Raw genomic sequence first — 17,999 nt, 5'->3', positions numbered from 1 at the left:
GATCGACCTATATATCTAGGGACTACGGACCTCCTACTTAGGCAAGTCGGCACGGTACCTAGTATAGAAGGTCATCGCCAGTACAGTCGTAAGGGCCCGCGAATTAGTACTAGCGTATAAGGGCATTCGACCCGGAAACGAGCCGAACTACCGGGTAAGGGACGAACAGCTAGTAATATAATAGGAGGGTGAGAAAACGTTTGTAGAGCAACTATAGAAAGAGAGGTGGAACAACCAGGTTGTAGGGCAGGAACCGGACGATTGGGGCACTTCTTAACAACGTTGAGGACCTACGGCGCATTACGAACTGGATACTAGAGAAGGGCTGGCTGGAACAGTACCGCCTAGTAGGAGCAGTGTAGGAAGAGAGGACACGGCGCAGCGTGACGAGACCGGCTGGGAGCGGGAGCTAACGGGGTAGTGACATGGACTACGCACGTTCAGAGGGAAAGCTAATCTAGACAAGGAGAAGTCGTGGGCGGGAGGGGGTTTCACCTATTCGGGTTTCCCTTTGTATATAACAATAGATATATACCTGCATAGGCCAAATAGGGTCCTAGAACAGGGGAATGACAAATCTATCTATCTATCTATCTATCTATCTATCTATCTATTTTATTACGGGGAGCTTGTTTTTGTGGTCACTGTTGTTGGGGATGCATCCGTTGGTTAGTACGGGTGGGCAGTTGATGGCGTTGAGGTTCTTGTTGGGGATGGTGAGGATATTTTCTTCGGTGATCTTATGGTGGAGTGATGCTAATGGTAAACAGACCGAGTCCCAAATCGTCCCATCCACGACCGTCCTGCACCAAGCCTTCTTCCCACCTTAGAAGTGTCCCTGGGTCCAGCTCCTGTGGTGGGCTTCCGGTGGCTTAGCTAACGTCCTCCTGACGATGGTAGCGTACAAACTCATCAAAGACGACAACAGCGGCGAGTTGGCTGGCGGGCTTTGATCGTGGAAGTGGCTGCACATCATCTGTGTGATCCTGACCTTCATGGTCTGCGCCGTCCTCGTCTTCTTCCTCCCCAACTCCCCCATCGATGCGAAGTGGCTCACCACCGAGGAGGAAATTCACACGATTGATGTGATTCGCGATACGCATGCGGGTATATCCAACTCGGTGCTGAAGTGGGGACAGGTGAAGGAGGCGTTTATGGATCCGAAGAGTTGGTTGTTTATGTGAGTTCCCCCCTACTGGCCCGTTGCGAGGAGGGATCGTACTGATGTTGAGGCGAACAGATTCCACATGTTCTTCAATGAGCTGCCCAACAACACGTCCCAGCAGCTACCGCTCATCATCGTCGGCTTCGGCTTCACGCCAGCGCAGAGCGCTCTGTTCAATATTGCCAAGCCGCTATGGGGGTCTTTCCTCATTTGCGTGACGGCGTTTATGATCTATGCCACTGAGCTTGGGGTGGGGTGGACTTGTGCTTTTTCGTATATACCGTGTTTTGTTGGGGGTCTTATCATGGTGAGTAGACCTCGAGGAGCCCTCCTGCTGGGTTGGACTACGCTAATGATGAGAACGACAGGTCACAGCCCCATGGTCGAACAAGATCGCCCTCGTGGTCGGAACGCAGATTTCTACCTTCAAGCCTTCTTACCTCTTGGGCTTGTCCTGGGCTGGGACGACGACGGTTGGATATACGAAGAAGCTCACGGTTATGTCGACGCGCATCGTCGCTGCTTCGATTGCTAATATGATCTCACCTGAGTAAGTCAACAATGCCTTGCTACCCAGCTCGTCCCCATCCTAACCACAGTCCTAGATTCTGGCAAGAAAAGTACAAACCCCGCTACCTCCTCCCCTGGGGCTTCATGACGGCCTTCTGGCCCATCTCACCGGCTATGTGTATCGTCATTCGCTACTACCTGAAAGTGGAGAACCAGAAGAGGGCGGCGAGGTTGGCGGAGATGGGCGAGATTAGTGATGAGGAGGCGGTGGATACGGGAGATGGACTTGTCAAGGTGCAGGGGGAGGATAGGGACTATACCGATCGGGAGAATTTGAGGTTTGTGTATCCGCTTTAGAGGTGGTGGAATGGTATGGGGGCTGGGTGCATACTTGCTGCCGTGGTGCTTCAACCCAATGCCGTACGCAGTTCCGTATTCCACTTATCGATCCTACGACGTGCGGACCCTTCAGCGACCATGCTAGCACTATCCGAAATCTCAACCAGTTGAACGTCCTAGTCATCAATCTCGACACTTTCAGTTGGCTGCTCTGGATTTTCCTGTGGCTCCACACGACCAAGCCATCTTTGCACAGAATCACGATCCATGACACCTTCATGATCCTCCTCTTGGCTCATACGATACCCATCATCGACACGATCCACAAAGCCAGACTCCAAGTCAGACTCGTCCAGGTCAACACCTGCGAGGAAGGCAGCTTGTTTTGCCTGCTGGAAGTTCTCCTCTGCTTCTGCAACAGCTTGCGTCAGCTCTCGCGTGCGTGCGATGTGGTCCACGTCGAGCGCCGTGATGGACTCGGGTTCGTTCTTCGCATCTTGCGCTTTTCGAAATTCTGCCCGCTCCCGGTCGAAAATCTCATGTCTGTCCTCGAGCTCAGCCTGGGCTTGGCGCAGGAAGCTACGCATGATGACATAGGTGCGGTTGAGGTCTTCTTGCTTCTTGTCGGATGGGTTGGGAGACTCATGGATGACGGTGTCAATATCGGAGTTTGCAGCAAGATCTGTGGGATCTTCGTTTGTATCTTCGCCATCGGATGTACTGTCGTCGTCATCATCAGGCGGCAGCTCTTCGCTGTTGGTCTGAAGCTCATGGAGCATCGCCATGGTATCTTGTCTGGCAGAAAGCAACGGCAGCTGGAAGTCGTGCTTCGGCAGAGAGGCCGTGCTGAAGCTCGTGAGTATACATTCGAAATAGTAGCTAACCGGTTCAACAAAGTCTCCATCAAGCCTTTCCAACGGCCTTTCAGCCATTGCCACGACTTATCGCTGCTTCTTCCCTCCTTCAACCACAGGAGCCGCCACAGCAGCATCCCGCTCCAACATCAAAAACGCCGCCGCAGCCCCCGGCCCCGCCAACAACGCGACACCACCTGCCTGCACAAACGCCCCGATCCTGCCTTTCCCTCCACTCTCAACATACAAAGCCGCCGCCCACACGCAAATCGCACTCGCCGAGCAAAGATTATCCCACTGCAAAAACGTCGCAACCCCAAGATCAAACGACACCTGTCTCGGCACCGCGTCCAGCCAATACGGATATGGGACGTAGAAGTCGTAGATATTGAGAGCGGCGGTGACTTCGTCTTTGACCCAGAGGGGAGTCAAGTATGGCGCCAGTAGTATGCCCACGGCTGAAATGTGGAAGAAGGCGGAGGCGAGGATGCTGAAGATGTAGAATTTGCGTGGGCCTGATGCGCCTTGGGAGGCTGAGGAGGAGGGAACGATGGTGGATAGCACTATGTAGGATGTAAAGACGAAGATTGGGTGGAAGAGACGCAGGATGGTCCAGAGTTGTTGGCTGGCGAGTCCCGAGCCGTCGGGCGCGCAGTGGATCATGCCAAGAGTTGGAACGATGTAGCCGATCAACATAGCCCAGCCAAGGGCTGTGAGGTTCGTCTTGCCAGTCGCTGACTTCGATGCATTGGGCCGGGAGGTGGAGATGAGATGCACGATACACCAGACTCCCGTGAACATGCCAATTCCTAGCAACTCTCCCATGATCTCGAGGAAGTAAGTGCCAAACACAGAAGCCGCGCCTCTACCGCCACGGTGCGTCTCGCCTAGCATCAAGAGCCAGGTGCTAGAGAGCGTGCCCAGGAGTGGGTGGCCTTGGAGGTGAGCGCGGACATTTCTGGTGTCGAGTGTAGCCCAGAAGAATGAGACCATGAAGGCGAAGTAATTGTCCACAGCTGCAATGCCAGTCTCAGGTATCCGGATCGGAATCGAAGTGTTGGGAAGTGTGCGTGTGGTGTAAGTAAAGACGTCGGCTATGGCGAAGGTGCCATTGTTTTCGGCCTGTTTGCCTAGGGAGAAGTGAGCTGTCACCACGATGCCGGCGAGCAAGGTAATTGCTATGGGGCGGGTGTACGCCATGTTGGGGATCAGGGTGGTGCAGATGGTGCTGTGTGGATGGAGAGATAGGGATGATGGAATGTAAGCATCAAGTACGAGGTGAAGTGCCATATACAGGCATTGGTGGTGTGAGTTGTACCGAGGTATCATTTTCGCTTGTTTCTCCGGCGCCGAACTCTATGCGAGAACGAGCCCAGCATGTGAATGCACACTCTCATACGTAGAAACGTCGCTGCCTGCGAGTCGGCAATCTATAGCTTTGATCCTGCTTTCCTGCGTGAAGTCGTAATCAGGCATACGTCGTGAAGCGTGGTGCACTGAGTTTACTGAGCACCCAAAGTCCTGCCAAGCTCCTCGCCTCGATCTGTGGCAGCTTTCACGGCTTTGTCCACGATCGCAGCAAATCCTGATGCCTCAAAGCTCTCCAGTGCTGCTTGTGTGGTGCCATTGGGACTGGTCACGTTCTTCCTCAGCTGTGAAGGGGGCTCAGATGACTGCACGAGCATCTTTCCAGCTCCGAGGCAGGTTTGTGTTGCCAGACGGGTTGCAACTTCCTCGGAAAGACCAAGCTTGGTAGCACTTGCGACAAGGTGCTCGACCATAGCGAAGAAGTAGGCTGGGCCAGAGCCGGAAAGTCCAGTTACGACATCAAGCAGTTCCTCTTTGTCGACCCACTCCGATGCCTGGCTCACACTGCCTAGCAGAGCAGAGGCCTGATCCTTCTGCTCCTTGCTGACTTCATCACTGGCATAGAGACCACTTGCACCCTCACCAAGCAATGCTGGAGTGTTGGGCATGACTCGTACGATAGCTGGGCTCTTGCCTTCCTTCGTCTTGCACCAATCTTTCAGACTTGCTGCAGTGACTCCAGCGGCGATAGAGATGACGAGCGGCAATGACTTTCCAAAAAATGCTGATGCTGCGAGCTCTTGGCACACAGTCTTTGCAACTTGTGGTTTGATGGCGAGGATGATGATGTCGGCGCCAGAAGATGCTTCGACATTGTTGGTGGTAGTGCGAACGCCAAGGTCGTCCATCTTCTTGCGGTTGACATCCCATGGCTCTGCTACGATGATGTTCTTCTTGTCAATGCCCTTAGCTGCGAGGCCGGAGATGATGGCGGCGCCCATGTTGCCACCGCCTACAACACGTTAGTCTGTGTTTGGGAATTGATAATATGAGCAATGAGACGTGTCGTACATCGTGGTCGTGTCTGTTGAAGACGTACATCTTGTATGTGAGAGGTCAACTTTCAGTGTTTTCACGTACCGATGAAGGCGATTGTCTTGGAGGAGAGTTCAGACGCCATGTTTGCGACTGATGAGACGGTATTTGTAATACTGAGAGACTTTGGAACAGTGCAGACGATCCGTAACCGCGAGCCGTGAAGTTGTCTGACTGTTGAGTTGTGCAAGAACAACATGGGAAGGTGGAGAATTTGCTGACTCATCACATTTTTGGTTGCAACTCAATGCCGCTGCAAGCCGTGGCCGTCTCTTCGACCATTGCGTGACCACCTCTACTCTCATTACCACGTGTTATTGATACGGGGCAGAAGCGCTGTCGGTACCGCCCATATGCCGTCGGCAGCAGCACCGAACGCGATCCGGTCCCGTGCAAGCCTATCGATCAAGTGGAACGAGAGGAGAGGAGCTGTAATATCGACAAGAGCAGAATCATATCGCCCGGCGTGAACAGTGAAGGCGCCTCTCGAGTACGCGAGACACGTGTCCAAGGAATAAGATACACGTCCAGTAGAAACGCCATGCCCGGCTGACGGTCTGGTCAAGCCGTCTTGCGATATGGCACGCGTACAACACGATCTGTCAATATTGACACATGGTCGTGGTCGCGAAGACGGTCGAAAGGACATCCAAAAGAGCTTGCGTGTTATCTCGAGACCCGGGCAGGTGCCACGCCGGCATCGCTTGCCTGTTGCGGAATTTGCGTATTCACGCGAAGGACAGGCGCGCCATTGCTACTCATCATCACAAGGCATCCGCGTGATCAAGCTGCTATCACGCAGTAGTCTGGGTCCGGCGATTGTTCGCAAGCGATGCGTGCTTTACGCTATCGCAGCATAAGCGACGTGCAAGTGGACTGTGGCGCCGCTGCTCTTGCAAGCATTGCAAGCAATACATCCTCTGTGGTCCATCTCACCACAGTAGAGCGACACTGTCGCCAGTTGAAACTATTCTCCTGCGTCATGTGCTGACATCGCAGGCAGGACCAGAGTCCGCCCGTTCACGCGGCCTCCACATGGCTGCGGCATGGCCTTAGCATACCCAGCGTGTCTGAGGGAGCTCAACAGCCTCACTCACGTCCAGGCCCACACTGGCCACCAGAAGCGACGTTGCATGGAGAAAGCACATTCAACACGCGAAACGCGATCTACACAGCTCGTGCTGTCCTCGTGGCCGCATGGATCGGGAAGGCGCGCCACAGGCCAATGGCAGGACCCTGTGACATCAGCGTGGGGCGCTCCGGGCAACAATCAACAGTCTAAACACCTGCTAGGCGTGCTAGGATTCTGATGGTGGTCTAGAGGCTCGCTCTAGTTGCAATGCCTGGCATCGTGTCAGACTCGATATGGAAGGCACTGTACCATAGGGGTTACATGGACATCGTAAGTCGGCATCCGGGCGGAGGGACCGGATGTCTTGCAATGCTGCCTTTCTTTGGTGGTGCTCTCTGTTTCCATGATGTACTACACTACTACTACTGCGCTATAGCATATCAACAGAGTACCATACCGAAGCCCTTATCGTAACCGACACGAAAAGAACACACCGTCAACATTGGTTTGGCACCAGCAATACGACCCCGACAACACCAACGCCTGGTCTCACCAACACCACCACCTCACCATGACCTGCACATACGGCCCCTTCCCGCCCTCCTCCTCCCTCTCCTACCTCCTCCCCAGACAACCTTCCTCGAACTACCCCCACCGCACCCGCTCCCTCGCCCTCGGCGACGGCACCGCCGAGCTCACCAAGTTATCCCGCGACCTCGTCAAAAGCTTCAACGCCCGCGACTTCTCCCGCGCCTACGCCTACACCTCTCCCAAGTTCCACGCCCGCCACAACAATCTGGCCGTCGAGCTCGACAGAGATGAACACTTTGCGGCGTACAAGATGATGTTGACAGCGAATCCGTCCTGGAGGATGGATGTGGCGCTGGATCATGCGGAGGTGGATTTGATTGCGGGGCAGGCGCTGGTGTGGATTTTTGTGAAGATTAGGGGGGATGTGGAGGGGGTTAGTAGGGATAGTTTGGGGCTGTTGCATTGGGTTCGGAGTAAAGAGGGTGTTTGGGAGGTGGTGTATCATTGTGGGTTTAGGAGTTGTGGGGGGTTGATTTGAAGGGTTGTGGATTCAGATGGGAGGGTAGGAGGATTATGCAGAGCAAGGGAAGGTAGGGTGATCCTAGGTCATGGTGTTTGGATGAGCTGCTGAGTTTGGGAGGATATGGATACCATGAGCGGCTCCGCTACTGAGAGTCTGATGGGAAGTCTAGGCAGTGCCGCTCAGCGCTTTGGACACCTGCGAAGAGACTGGCTTCGAAGACGACACGCCCCGAGGGCACGGCCACGATAGTCGAGGGCGCTATGCACGACCCTAGAGAGCTAGGTTGCACATAATCGAGCAGTGCGTGCACCAGAGCAGATGCCAGTGACTCGGCATCGACGCTGGGTAGCGTGGGCTATGTGGTCTGGTGGAGCCAGCGTTTCCTCAGTGGTTCCAACAGCACAGGCTGGAGGAGTCCTCAGGCTGTTGGGTTCATCCAGCCGGTGGTGTGTATGTAGTCTGCGGCGCTGGGCTGGGCTTTTGGAAGCCTTGGAAGTACTGGGGAAAGGTCAGCAAGACTTTTTGACACCAATGAGTAGAATGAGCATACCCTTCTCCTGAAGGCATTCAGATCATCAGCAGTGACTTTGCCATTCCCGTCAGCCTGCAAGTCCAGCCGCTTCAGCTGGTACGCTGCCAGAGCAGCCGTGTCTACTGCATCGTTCCGCAGCCGTCGATACGTCAAAAGGCGTCTTGACCATTTGTTGAAGTCTTGTCTGCACGTACTCACAAGCTCCAGTGCCGGGTGCTCAGGTACGGGATACTCGACTTCCACCTCAACCTTTGCTGCTTTCGCTTCGTCTTCGGCTTCATACTCCTCCACATCCACACCTGCGACAGGCATCCACATGCATAAGCGTCCATTGTCCGTTAGCATTCTCGCACCGAAATCGAGAATGTCGTCCAATATCCGCAAGAAACTGTATGGCTTCTTCGGTGGGATATAGTTGGGACCAAGGTGAGCGGGAGTTCCATCTGCTAGATAGACTACGTCCTGAAGATGTGGCCGTTCGCTACCGAGCACTTTCAACCCTTCACGCACGCCGTATGGTGGATCGCAGACTATGGCGTCGAGGTACCGTTGCTCCCGCAGAGGCGTATTGGTCAAGTCTGACACGAAGCCGTCGAGGTATAGTGATGAGGTGGAGTACTGCTCGAAGTTGGCCTTGACATTTCGGCCTTTCTTGCCACGGATACTGCGGCCATCCATATCGCTGCCGAACGTGTTGGCGCCGAAGTGTGCACACGCAAGTGGGAAGGAGCCGGTGCCCATGAATGGGTCGTAGGTCAATTTCCCAGGTGCCGCGAGTGCCAGGTTTGCAGTGATCAGAGATAGCTCCGCGTCCATTGACGTCGTGGCGATGTACTTCCGCTTCTTCAGCGTATACGTCGCAGTAGCTCTCCTCCCCGCTTCAGCTACAAGTCTGCCAAAGCAGAGCTGATGCGGCGCTGGTGCGTGCAGTTTGTAGTCCTCGAAGATTGTGAAGTGGTTGTCAGGATTTTTCATGGCGATGGGGCCGGTGAAGCCCATGAAGACGAGGTCCTCCATGATTTGGCGCTGCTCGGCCATGGTGCGCTTGCCTTGGAAGGCGTCAAGCTCGAAGCGGAAAGATTGCCTGCCGTAGTGCGACCAGAGATGTCTTGAGCGGGTGGTGATGTCGCGGTGCAGGTCTTTGTAGTCTGCGCCAGAGGTTGCGCCCCAGAGCTCGTACATGCCGTAGGCTAGGATGGAGCGAGACATGAGAGCCTTTGCAGCAAGTCCGGGGTCTGAGACGTCTTTGAAGCGGATGATGGATAAGTGTGACTGGGACCTCGTCAGCTGGCTGAAGCGTCTGAGCGTTATGGTGAGGAGGAAGGCATACCGACGTGTTGATAGATGCTGCATGAAGGTAGTACTTACCCTCCGCCTCACCAGATCAACGACCTACCTCTTCGGTGTATGAGAGCCATTCTATGCTGATGTTGTTGATCTGCGCAAGAGCATCAATCTCTGGCTTACGGAACGTCTCGTGCATCTGCACAAAGCGAATGAGGTAGTCCATTCTTCAGCTGCGACTGTTCACCGCGGTGACGATATCGGGTATCGTGTTGATCAGAGCAGAGGACGATTTGGAGTCGCGAAGAAGGCCGAAAAGCTGCGAAATGTGCCTTACGTAAGCGGCTCGGCACGACCTCTTCCGAAATCCATGAAGGCGCAACAACATCCTCTTCAGCTCTATCACAGACATGGCCTCCTTCATCCTACGATCGTCAGGTCAAAGCCTAAGACATTGCTCTTCAAGCAGTATGCTCATATCGCAATCGAAGCTATCTCCTTTACCAAAAGGACATGATCACGGCGGCCATTGAAGACACCACCCGCGCAGGCATTGCCGCCCTCGTCAAGCATGACTTTGACATCGATCGATACCGCTGGATACACTCCGCGGATGACTTCCACTGCATCGATGCCACTGTCATGGGAGCGACGACCTTCAACAAGCTCGGGGGTCCGGAAATGCTGCACCGAACGACCCATAAGAACCCTGCCTGTTGTGTCAACATCTTCAGCCTCAGCTCTCATGTCTATTAAGAAGCTGGATATGCAGAGGTCTATGTCAACGAGGAAGCTGGCGAAGGCCCCGATGCACCAGGAGACATTGCTCGGAGATATGCCTCAGTCTCTAAGTACCGCTGCCGAAAGGAAGAATGGTTGCTGGTCAAGGAGACTTTCATCAATGTCATGGGAGAGCACTTATACATCTCTACTGGACTGACTATACACAACCATAGGCTCAATGTCCGAACTGCTATGGCAGCAGCATCCGCCAGCTTTCGATTCTTCTCTTCTCGGATTCTTCGGCTCTCATGCTCCAGGTGTCGTGGACTTCAACCTATCTCGTGTGTCAGTCATCGATGTCAAGGTCCTCATGAGCTCATTTGATCAATCGATATACCCACCTGGCAGATCACGGACCCATTCGAGTAACACTATGGGATTGGCCCACGTAGGATCGCCATCAACTGGATCAAACACAGACCCAGACTCTGTGTTCGGTATCGAGGTGATATAAGCTCCAGCAACTACAGGTCTGGTCTTTGCCCCCAAGAGCTCCGCTTTTGCCTCAGCTACTGCCCGCGTCAACGGTCGATGCTCCAGAACTTGATCGAGATCGAAGATCAAGAGGTGTGGCACATTGTCGCCTTCAGCACGCCCATTGAGGTGTCTCGTTCTCTCTGAATTCAGGCTCTAAAATCTATACCGCGGATCTTGTCCCGGTAGGTCAAAGGCATCTAGTAGGTGTTTGTCTGGCGATCATGTGCCGTGGCTAAGCTCAAACACCACGAGGCCTTGCGCGGAAGGAAGTGGGCTATCATTCACTCGATTTCGAGGCCGAGGTCAGTCTACACGACCCTCGAAACACCATCTCCATTCACCAAGCCAGAGATCTGGCGACGATGCTCAGGTCATGCGCGAGTGTGGTGTTTACCATTCACCGTGCCCAACACATGTTCAGCACCCATCTTAAAAATGCTCTCTCTTTCTTGGGTCAACTTTGCTATCAACAATCGCGTTACAGCATCAGGCAACCACCACCATGTCGAACTTTCTCGACAAGACTAGAGCAACAGCTACGCCGCCTAGGACAAACAACTCGAAATTGAAACACCCGAAGCCAAACTTCTTCGAGTCCTTGAACAATCTCAATCTCGGCGACCAGAGCGCGATGGAGGAGGACCTAGGAGAGGACATTGTTGATCTTAGCCCCTCGACATCTCCAGAAGGACATCATGAGGCTCGCGAATCTCTAGACGATGATGACCAAGCTCATTGGCGACACGTTGAGAGGAAGGGCAAGAAGGGGAAGAACTGTTCGCACAATCTTCAGCCTGTGTACCGTCTCGACTCGAGCGGCAACATGAAGGTGTTTGGCAACGACGTCCAGTTCTCCGATAGAGGTGCACATGATGGGCGCCAGCGCGGCGGCCAACTTTCAAAGAAGACCAGTCGTCGCGCTTCCCCTAGTAAAGAGACAGACAATGCTTCGAATCGCACTTACGGCGGTGCGATCATCTCCTTTGGCATCGACGTCGACACACTCAGACCAGTAAGTTCTCACGTCTTTCGTGCTTCTGGGACGACACTAACAGCAGTCTTAGGGAACCTTCATCTGGCATTGGTACACCGGCGTGTGCTACGACCCCAACGCGAAAACTGATGCAACGAAGAACATCTATGTCTTCGACTCCCCCAACGGACTGAGGATCTCCCAAAAGGGTGGTTACTTCATGATCGTCGAGATCTATGAGGCCTCGTGGAATGAGTGTCCAATGCACACGTACAACGGCGATGGCCTCAAGGGTAAGAGTCCAGAGCTTAGAAGGGAGCATGTTGGGGTCATCCCGTATCATGTCGATGCGAAGCAGTACAAGAAGCAGAACGACCACCCGCCACTAGAGATCAACAAGATGAGGGGCACGAGTGTGAAGCTAGACCCGGCGTCGGTCATCAAGTTCACGACCACCAACAATTGCAACTTCGACACGAAGATTGATGTGATCGGAAGGGCATCGGAGGCGTCAGTCAAGCGGTTCATGGAGCTTAGGCAGAAATACGGGGTGAAATAGCATCTTGCATGGGGCGACGTCCGCATGATTCGTACCTAGGAATTGGCCAATATTCGATGGAGACAGGGCACACGACCAGATGACACGCGAATCATTGAATAGAGATGGATTGGTGCACATTGCAAAAGTGCAATCAGAGCCTGCCTCATGGCGGTCTGCCGAGAGCATTCGCTAGCCAACTTGCTCGTATTGAAATGTTATACTCACATTCCTCCGTTCGTTTACGACACTGCAGCTCTCAACCCTAGAGATCGAGCACTCGCCATCAGCAGCCCCACATATCGATCCTGCCTCATAACGTGTGCACCATCAACACAGACAGCTTCTCAAACCTCAAGTGGTCATACATCACAGTCATCAATCTTGGTGGTCCTCCGGAGTGCCGTCATGCGACTTCGCACACGAGATCTGAGCCTGTCAACCGAGCATCATCTTGTGCAACCATAGTCGATGGAATCGCCGAGGTAAGCAATATTGAGACGTTGAATCTTGTGACCTCCGACAGTAGCTTCTGGGGGGACGGCTGAGCTCAAGCGTGTTTATCTCGAGTGCCAACACAGCAGTCGGGGGGTTACTGTATTGGACAATTTTACGAGCTCCAGCCCGTGAAGTAGCTCATAGCATGTTCCTCCTGCCATCGCGCTACGGGCGACTCTTTTGCACAGTTAACCTTCTTGACGTACATATCACGTCCATGGCTATCTGGTCCTGTTCACACCAGTGTCTCCCCACCAGCGACCAAACTCCGCCCCGTCTTCACCTCCCTCACAATCCCCCTCTGATACAACGCCTCAACCAAATCCACAATCAGTCCATCACACCCTCTCCTCGCCATGAAATCAACAGATACCGGCAAATACTCAGTACGCCTGGTGATGTCCGACCAGTACTCCACCTCCCCGATCGGCACAACACAATCCGGCACACCACCCATCGGACTGATCCTACTCGTACTAAACGCAGACGGTGGCGTCACACCTTTCAAGTATGCGTTGCGATACTTCGGCGCCGGGATCCGAGGAATGTAGACCATCAGGTACTTTGAACAGGACGCTTCGTCTGCTGGTAGCACTTCCTCGTCGAGCCAGGCGGCGAAGGTCTCCTTATTTACCAGCGCTTCGCGGTACGCAGTTTCGGTGGTGTTATCGCCCACAGCCCAGCGGTCGAGAGGACTGGGGTTGACGAATGGTACACGGCCCTCGTGAGCAGCGGCGTAGTCGGCATAAAACGGATTGCGGACCAGTGTGGCTTGGTCTTTCGCGGTGATCTGATCGTAGGTGTTGTTGATGTAGACATTGAAGGACGGACCAGAGGGGTCTGTTGAGGCCCAGGAGGTGGTGAGGTTGAAAGTGGTGGTGTTGGCGGAGAGGAAGGTTGTGTGGTTGTGCAGGAAGTCGAAGTATGTGGCGTCCAGATTGGACTGGATTGCAGCGGGGAAGCCGATGGTCAGGATCTGCGAGGGGAACGATGGCGTGGAAGTTATGTTCGAGCGATATAAGGCGTGCAGGGCTGTCCTCCAGAGCGATGGATCTCGTGCAAACAGGCCTGCTGTATCGAATGACGGAGAGAGAGGCATGACATTGTCCAGTGAGACGAGACCATGGCTCGGCCTGTTGCCGAAGATACCGTTGTACTGTACTGGACTGCGAATGCTGCCTCCATTTTCAGATCCCAGGGTGATGTCAAGCCAGTCATATGACGCCTCTCCAGCTGCAGGTCCAGCGGAAGATGAAGATGGATCTTGATATCTGTCTGCACGAAGATTGAACGGAGCATCATAGTCGACTCAATCCGCTGTAGCTGTCTTCCCAACGGCAAACTGACTGGTCTTCCTCTTGCCAACTACAATAGCCCCAGCATCGACCAGATTCTGGACTGCGATTGCAGTCTCGTTTGCAACAGGATAGAACTGTTGCCAGGCGCGGTTGCCGTTGGATGTTCTGAGACCTTTGATGTCGTAGATATCTTTGATTCCTATCCGGACTCCGGCGAGTGGTTTCCCTGATGTTCTGGTGTATGATAAGCGCGAGGGAACTGCGACTGCAAGCGACGAGTCGAACTGTCCGGCTGGAAGATTATGATATCCGTCACCGGAGCCAATGCACGCTGAGACGAATGCGCCTTGGGTATCTGGGTACAGGCGGTAGGCTTGATAGAGTGAGCCAGAAGCGGTGACAAAGTATGGTCCATTTGGCAGTATCGCATTGCTGTTACTCGCGACTACGGCTGTGGTCTGGTTCACACCCGATTCCAGAGTCGTGTTGTAGATTCGTGACTTCGAGCTTTGAACATAAAGTGCTGTTCTTGTCAGTATGCGGCTATTGATATTGCTCGCTTGAACACTCACCTTCTAGAAACACCTCTTGCCATACATCGTCCTCAGCATACTTTTCGATCAGGGCTTCGAGCTCGTTGACTTCGAAAGAAGACGCATTCGTGCTGGCGACAGTCAGAGGCAGTAAGCCATCTCCGACTGTGAGCGCCGTCGACGATATGTCAATGTGTCCAGTAGCCTCTGATGGAATGTAGTACTGTATTCCATTGAGCGTCGCCGTACGTCCAGTCGTTGAGATCGCGGCTGCGCCGCTGGCCAAGAACAGGGATAGCCCGATTGTCGTTCGCATGAACGTCAGCATCGTGCTTAGAAGCTCAGAACGCATACACCGACTCGGTATGTTGCCAGACTCTCACGAAAGACCACTTCCAGGCCTTCCACCACACACACACACACACACACACACACACACACACACACACACACACACATCCTTCAAGTCCCACCGAGAGTAGACCGACATGTCACCATCTATTGTGGGGATGCAGTACATCTTGCTCAGAACCTAGCGCATGATACCACCGGATACCCTTCCCACTGGTTTTGGTACTACCTGTTGGAGCTCAGGGCCCGCCAAGCCAGCTGTACGGTAGACCGCACGCCTCACGCCTACAAAGCGCTGCGAGCTTTTGCTGTCGTACGCCGTAGATTAGCACGAGCTCTCGGTCCAAGCCTATCGGCAGTATCAACTTTGTTTACTGCCAACAGTAGTCTCGCAGTAGGTTTCATTAGGGTTGTTTTACTTGCTCACTATGCAGCTTCACAAAGTACCGACAGCGTCCCGCGTGGATGTTGCATGGGTTCGGCCATCACGGTGCTGGGATCATCGTATATTGGAGTCGCTGTTTCGGAAAGATTTTCCAAGCTGGTACGAAGGTGGCGTGGGATGTTGATGCAGAGACGAGTCGTGTCATCGTACAAATGGAAGAGGATGGCCAAAGTGCAATGTTCTATGCTTGGTGAAGCTTGACCGCCGACAAGATGTTCAAGGCCACTTCGATCCTGTCCCTGGCGTCTTTGCTGGCACTCGCTTCAAGCACTCCTGTCATCCAGACTCGTCAGCAAAGCAACGACAAACCTTTACTACAGGACTTCGATTCACTTGGTGCTTGGTTCGACGGAGTCGCCGCAATCAGCTCTACAGCGATCCCACGCCGCGACAATGTCTCGATTGCGATTGTTGGAGCTGGAATCACCGGCCTGTCAACAGCACTCATGCTCGAAAGCATCGGTATCCACAATTGGGAGATCATAGAAGCCAGCGATCGAGTTGGAGGGCGGTTCAGGACGAAGTTCGTGGGCGGTACGCAGGAGTTTGCAGAGATGGGGCCGATGCGACTGCCCTACAGCATCACGTACAAGAGCGACAACTCTACGCATGAGTACACTGATCATCGCATGGTATGGCAGTTGGCGGATTGGCTGAATGAGCTCAATCAGCATGATCCGAAATGGGAAGTGGGCTTCATACCTTGGATTCAGCACTCTCCAAATGAGCTTCTTGCGAGAGGTACCGGACGACATCCAGATGGTCGTATTCCTACAAGAGCGGAGATTGCTGCTAACGCAAGTTTGGCGTCGAAGTCCGGACTGTCTACCCAGGAGTACAAGGACACCAAAGCAGAGATGGACAAGCTCTTGAAGGACGAGAAGACTTTGAAGTCGATCCAGCGAGACGTCTGGCGTGCACACAAGCATGCCATGGAGGCGAATCTGGATGACTATTCCGAGCAAGCTTTGATGCGGACTGTGTTAGGTGCAAGCGAGAATGTTACCGATTCCATCTGGACAGGAACCGACTATGATGTCTTCTGGGATGAGATGGTCCACAATTCCAACCTAGCGCAGGAAGGTAGTGACAGTGCTCTGGGTGAGACTGAATGGAAGTGCGTTGATGGTGGCTTCGACCGTCTCTCCGATGCGTTCATTCCTCATGTCCAGGACAGGCTGTTTCTCAACCGCAAGGTGACGAAAGTAGAGGCCATCGAGTCCGGCAACACCACCAGCAAGAACCGCATCACCTGGCAGACAGGATCCGGCAAGAACCGTACCTTCGGGTGCAAAGAGTACGACTACACCCTCATGGCCGCTCCCTTCACGATGACCCGCTTCATGGACCTTCCAGCCTTCTCCTCGGTCCTCAGCCGCGCCATCAGCGAAGCCGGTCTGCGATTCAAGTCAGCATGCAAGGTCGCCTTACTTTTCGAAGAACGCTTCTGGGAGAAAGGCGAACGCCCAATATTTGGTGGTTACTCTCAACCCGAAAGCATTGCAGTCGGCGCTCTCTACTACCCGGGCTACGGCCTCAACGAGACTGGCCGTCCCGGTGTCATCATCCACTACCGCGGCGGAGACTGGAGCGACCGCTTCGTGAGCATGTTCGACCAGACCCACGTCGATCTCGTTCTTGATGCTATCGTCTCACTACACGGCGAGGAGGCCCGTGATCTGTACACTGGTGATTATGAGAGACTTTGTTGGTTGCAGGACGAGTTCACGGCGACTTCGTGGACAAGGCCGGACGTCGAGCAGCATAAGCTGTATATTCCGGCGTATCATAGAACGGAGAAGAATATCATCTTTCTTGGAGAACATACCGCACCAACGCATGCGTGGGTCAGCTCGAGTCTGCATGAGTCTGTGAGGGGTTCGGTGCAGTTGCTGCTGGAGCTTGGGATGGTGGAGGAGGCTAAGGAGCTGAATCAGAGGTGGATGGGGCGGTGGATCGGGTTGGAGGATGAGTCCTATGTCGTGTCGCCGGTGGCTGGAGTGCTGAAGAACTAAAGTTGCTGTAGATGATGTCCTTCACGAAGAAGCTGGCTATAAGTTCGCCGACTTGAGCAGGCTGTCGTATGTGCAGTCTCAGTGCGTGCTCGAATCAATGTTATGGTGATAAGGCAGTGATATGCTCGGGTTGCTGCGATGATGAAAACGGCCGATCGAAGGTGATGATGATGAGAGAGAAGAGATGTCGACGGCAAGAATGAAGATGTCGAAACAATGCTGACTCATCGCCAATTCGAAGAGACATCGTCTTCATCCTTTGTTGACCTGCTCAACATTATCGCAAAGGACACTTGTCACGATCGCTTCATCTACCAATGCCGTAGCCTTGCTGATCTCGCTTGATACTGTACATAGCATTTCTAACATCTGCAAGGGTCACTCCGGATTCTGGTCACCTCGGTGCCGTGTCGACCTGTACGCCGCTATTCCAGCAATTTCATCCTGGTCGTGAGGAACAGCGTACCCCAAGCTGGAAGTTGTGCCTGGAAGGCGCTATCCCTGTGCAGTCCTGTACAGTCTGCTTCCACGTCCGATCGTTACCCACTTTAACCCTGTAACGTCCAGAAGTAGGCAAGAGGACGACAGAAACACCGTAAAAGCACTCTAATACCCGGCTAAGCGCAGTTTCATAGCATCCGGAAGCACTATCGATGCTGGTTATGCTTCTTTCTCGACCTTGCAAAAGCCAGTCAAACCGGTGGGTAACGATCGGAGGTGAACAGAGACTGTAGGTGTTTATGAGACGGGGGCAATCCTAGTGCGAGGCTGTGGTTAGCCGAAAATCGTTGTCAATCGTCTGTCAAATTAGCATCGTCAAGGGTTGCAGCCAAGGTTTCCTTGTCTTCAGATGGAAACTAGCGGGAGCTATTTGG

At 53.6% G+C, this 17,999-nt stretch overlaps 9 protein-coding genes across 9 annotated transcripts; 4 read left to right on the top strand and 5 right to left on the bottom strand.

The window, feature by feature from the left end:
* Window positions 1–995: 995 nt before the first annotated feature.
* Window positions 996–2,032, top strand: CLAFUR5_00013 (uncharacterized protein; the record flags this gene model as incomplete). The annotated part of the gene is made up of 4 exons (XM_047899161.1): window positions 996–1,180; window positions 1,241–1,472; window positions 1,534–1,715; window positions 1,771–2,032. The coding sequence occupies 4 exons, from the start codon at window positions 996–998 to the stop codon at window positions 2,030–2,032; spliced, it is 861 nt and encodes a 286-aa protein (XP_047757160.1).
* Window positions 2,033–2,190: 158 nt separating this feature from the next.
* Window positions 2,191–2,799, bottom strand: CLAFUR5_00012 (uncharacterized protein; the record flags this gene model as incomplete). The annotated part of the gene is made up of 1 exon (XM_047899160.1): window positions 2,191–2,799. One exon carries the CDS (start codon window positions 2,797–2,799, stop codon window positions 2,191–2,193), a length of 609 nt encoding a protein of 202 aa, XP_047757161.1.
* Window positions 2,800–2,955: 156 nt separating this feature from the next.
* Window positions 2,956–4,068, bottom strand: CLAFUR5_00011 (Terpene cyclase; the record flags this gene model as incomplete). Its single annotated transcript, XM_047899159.1, has 1 exon — window positions 2,956–4,068. The coding sequence occupies one exon, from the start codon at window positions 4,066–4,068 to the stop codon at window positions 2,956–2,958; it is 1,113 nt and encodes a 370-aa protein (XP_047757158.1).
* A 302-nt stretch (window positions 4,069–4,370) lies between these two features.
* CLAFUR5_00010 (Pyrroline-5-carboxylate reductase) lies at window positions 4,371–5,470 on the bottom strand (the record flags this gene model as incomplete). Its single annotated transcript, XM_047899158.1, has 2 exons — window positions 4,371–5,188; window positions 5,317–5,470. 2 exons carry the CDS (start codon window positions 5,468–5,470, stop codon window positions 4,371–4,373), a joined length of 972 nt encoding a protein of 323 aa, XP_047757159.1.
* A 1,444-nt stretch (window positions 5,471–6,914) lies between these two features.
* On the top strand, window positions 6,915–7,412 carry CLAFUR5_00009 (uncharacterized protein; the record flags this gene model as incomplete). Its single annotated transcript, XM_047899157.1, has 1 exon — window positions 6,915–7,412. The coding sequence occupies one exon, from the start codon at window positions 6,915–6,917 to the stop codon at window positions 7,410–7,412; it is 498 nt and encodes a 165-aa protein (XP_047755987.1).
* A 417-nt stretch (window positions 7,413–7,829) lies between these two features.
* Window positions 7,830–9,439, bottom strand: CLAFUR5_00008 (tRNA (guanine(10)-N2)-methyltransferase; the record flags this gene model as incomplete). The annotated part of the gene is made up of 3 exons (XM_047899156.1): window positions 7,830–7,895; window positions 7,948–9,201; window positions 9,326–9,439. The coding sequence occupies 3 exons, from the start codon at window positions 9,437–9,439 to the stop codon at window positions 7,830–7,832; spliced, it is 1,434 nt and encodes a 477-aa protein (XP_047755986.1).
* Window positions 9,440–10,975: 1,536 nt separating this feature from the next.
* CLAFUR5_00007 (uncharacterized protein) lies at window positions 10,976–12,005 on the top strand (the record flags this gene model as incomplete). The annotated part of the gene is made up of 2 exons (XM_047899155.1): window positions 10,976–11,485; window positions 11,538–12,005. The coding sequence occupies 2 exons, from the start codon at window positions 10,976–10,978 to the stop codon at window positions 12,003–12,005; spliced, it is 978 nt and encodes a 325-aa protein (XP_047755992.1).
* Window positions 12,006–12,717: 712 nt separating this feature from the next.
* CLAFUR5_00006 (Scytalone dehydratase-like protein) lies at window positions 12,718–14,641 on the bottom strand (the record flags this gene model as incomplete). The annotated part of the gene is made up of 3 exons (XM_047899154.1): window positions 12,718–13,757; window positions 13,830–14,303; window positions 14,353–14,641. 3 exons carry the CDS (start codon window positions 14,639–14,641, stop codon window positions 12,718–12,720), a joined length of 1,803 nt encoding a protein of 600 aa, XP_047755991.1.
* A 680-nt stretch (window positions 14,642–15,321) lies between these two features.
* Window positions 15,322–17,124, top strand: CLAFUR5_00005 (L-amino-acid oxidase; the record flags this gene model as incomplete). The annotated part of the gene is made up of 1 exon (XM_047899153.1): window positions 15,322–17,124. The coding sequence occupies one exon, from the start codon at window positions 15,322–15,324 to the stop codon at window positions 17,122–17,124; it is 1,803 nt and encodes a 600-aa protein (XP_047755994.1).
* Between the last annotated feature and the right edge of the window lie 875 nt (window positions 17,125–17,999).

The sequence above is a fragment of the Fulvia fulva genome, chromosome 1 (assembly GCF_020509005.1).
Source record: "Fulvia fulva chromosome 1, complete sequence".
Classification (NCBI taxonomy): Eukaryota; Fungi; Ascomycota; class Dothideomycetes; order Mycosphaerellales; family Mycosphaerellaceae; genus Fulvia; species Fulvia fulva.
Note: the sequence above shows the minus strand (reverse complement) of the source record. Positions and strands in the feature narration are given on the sequence as shown.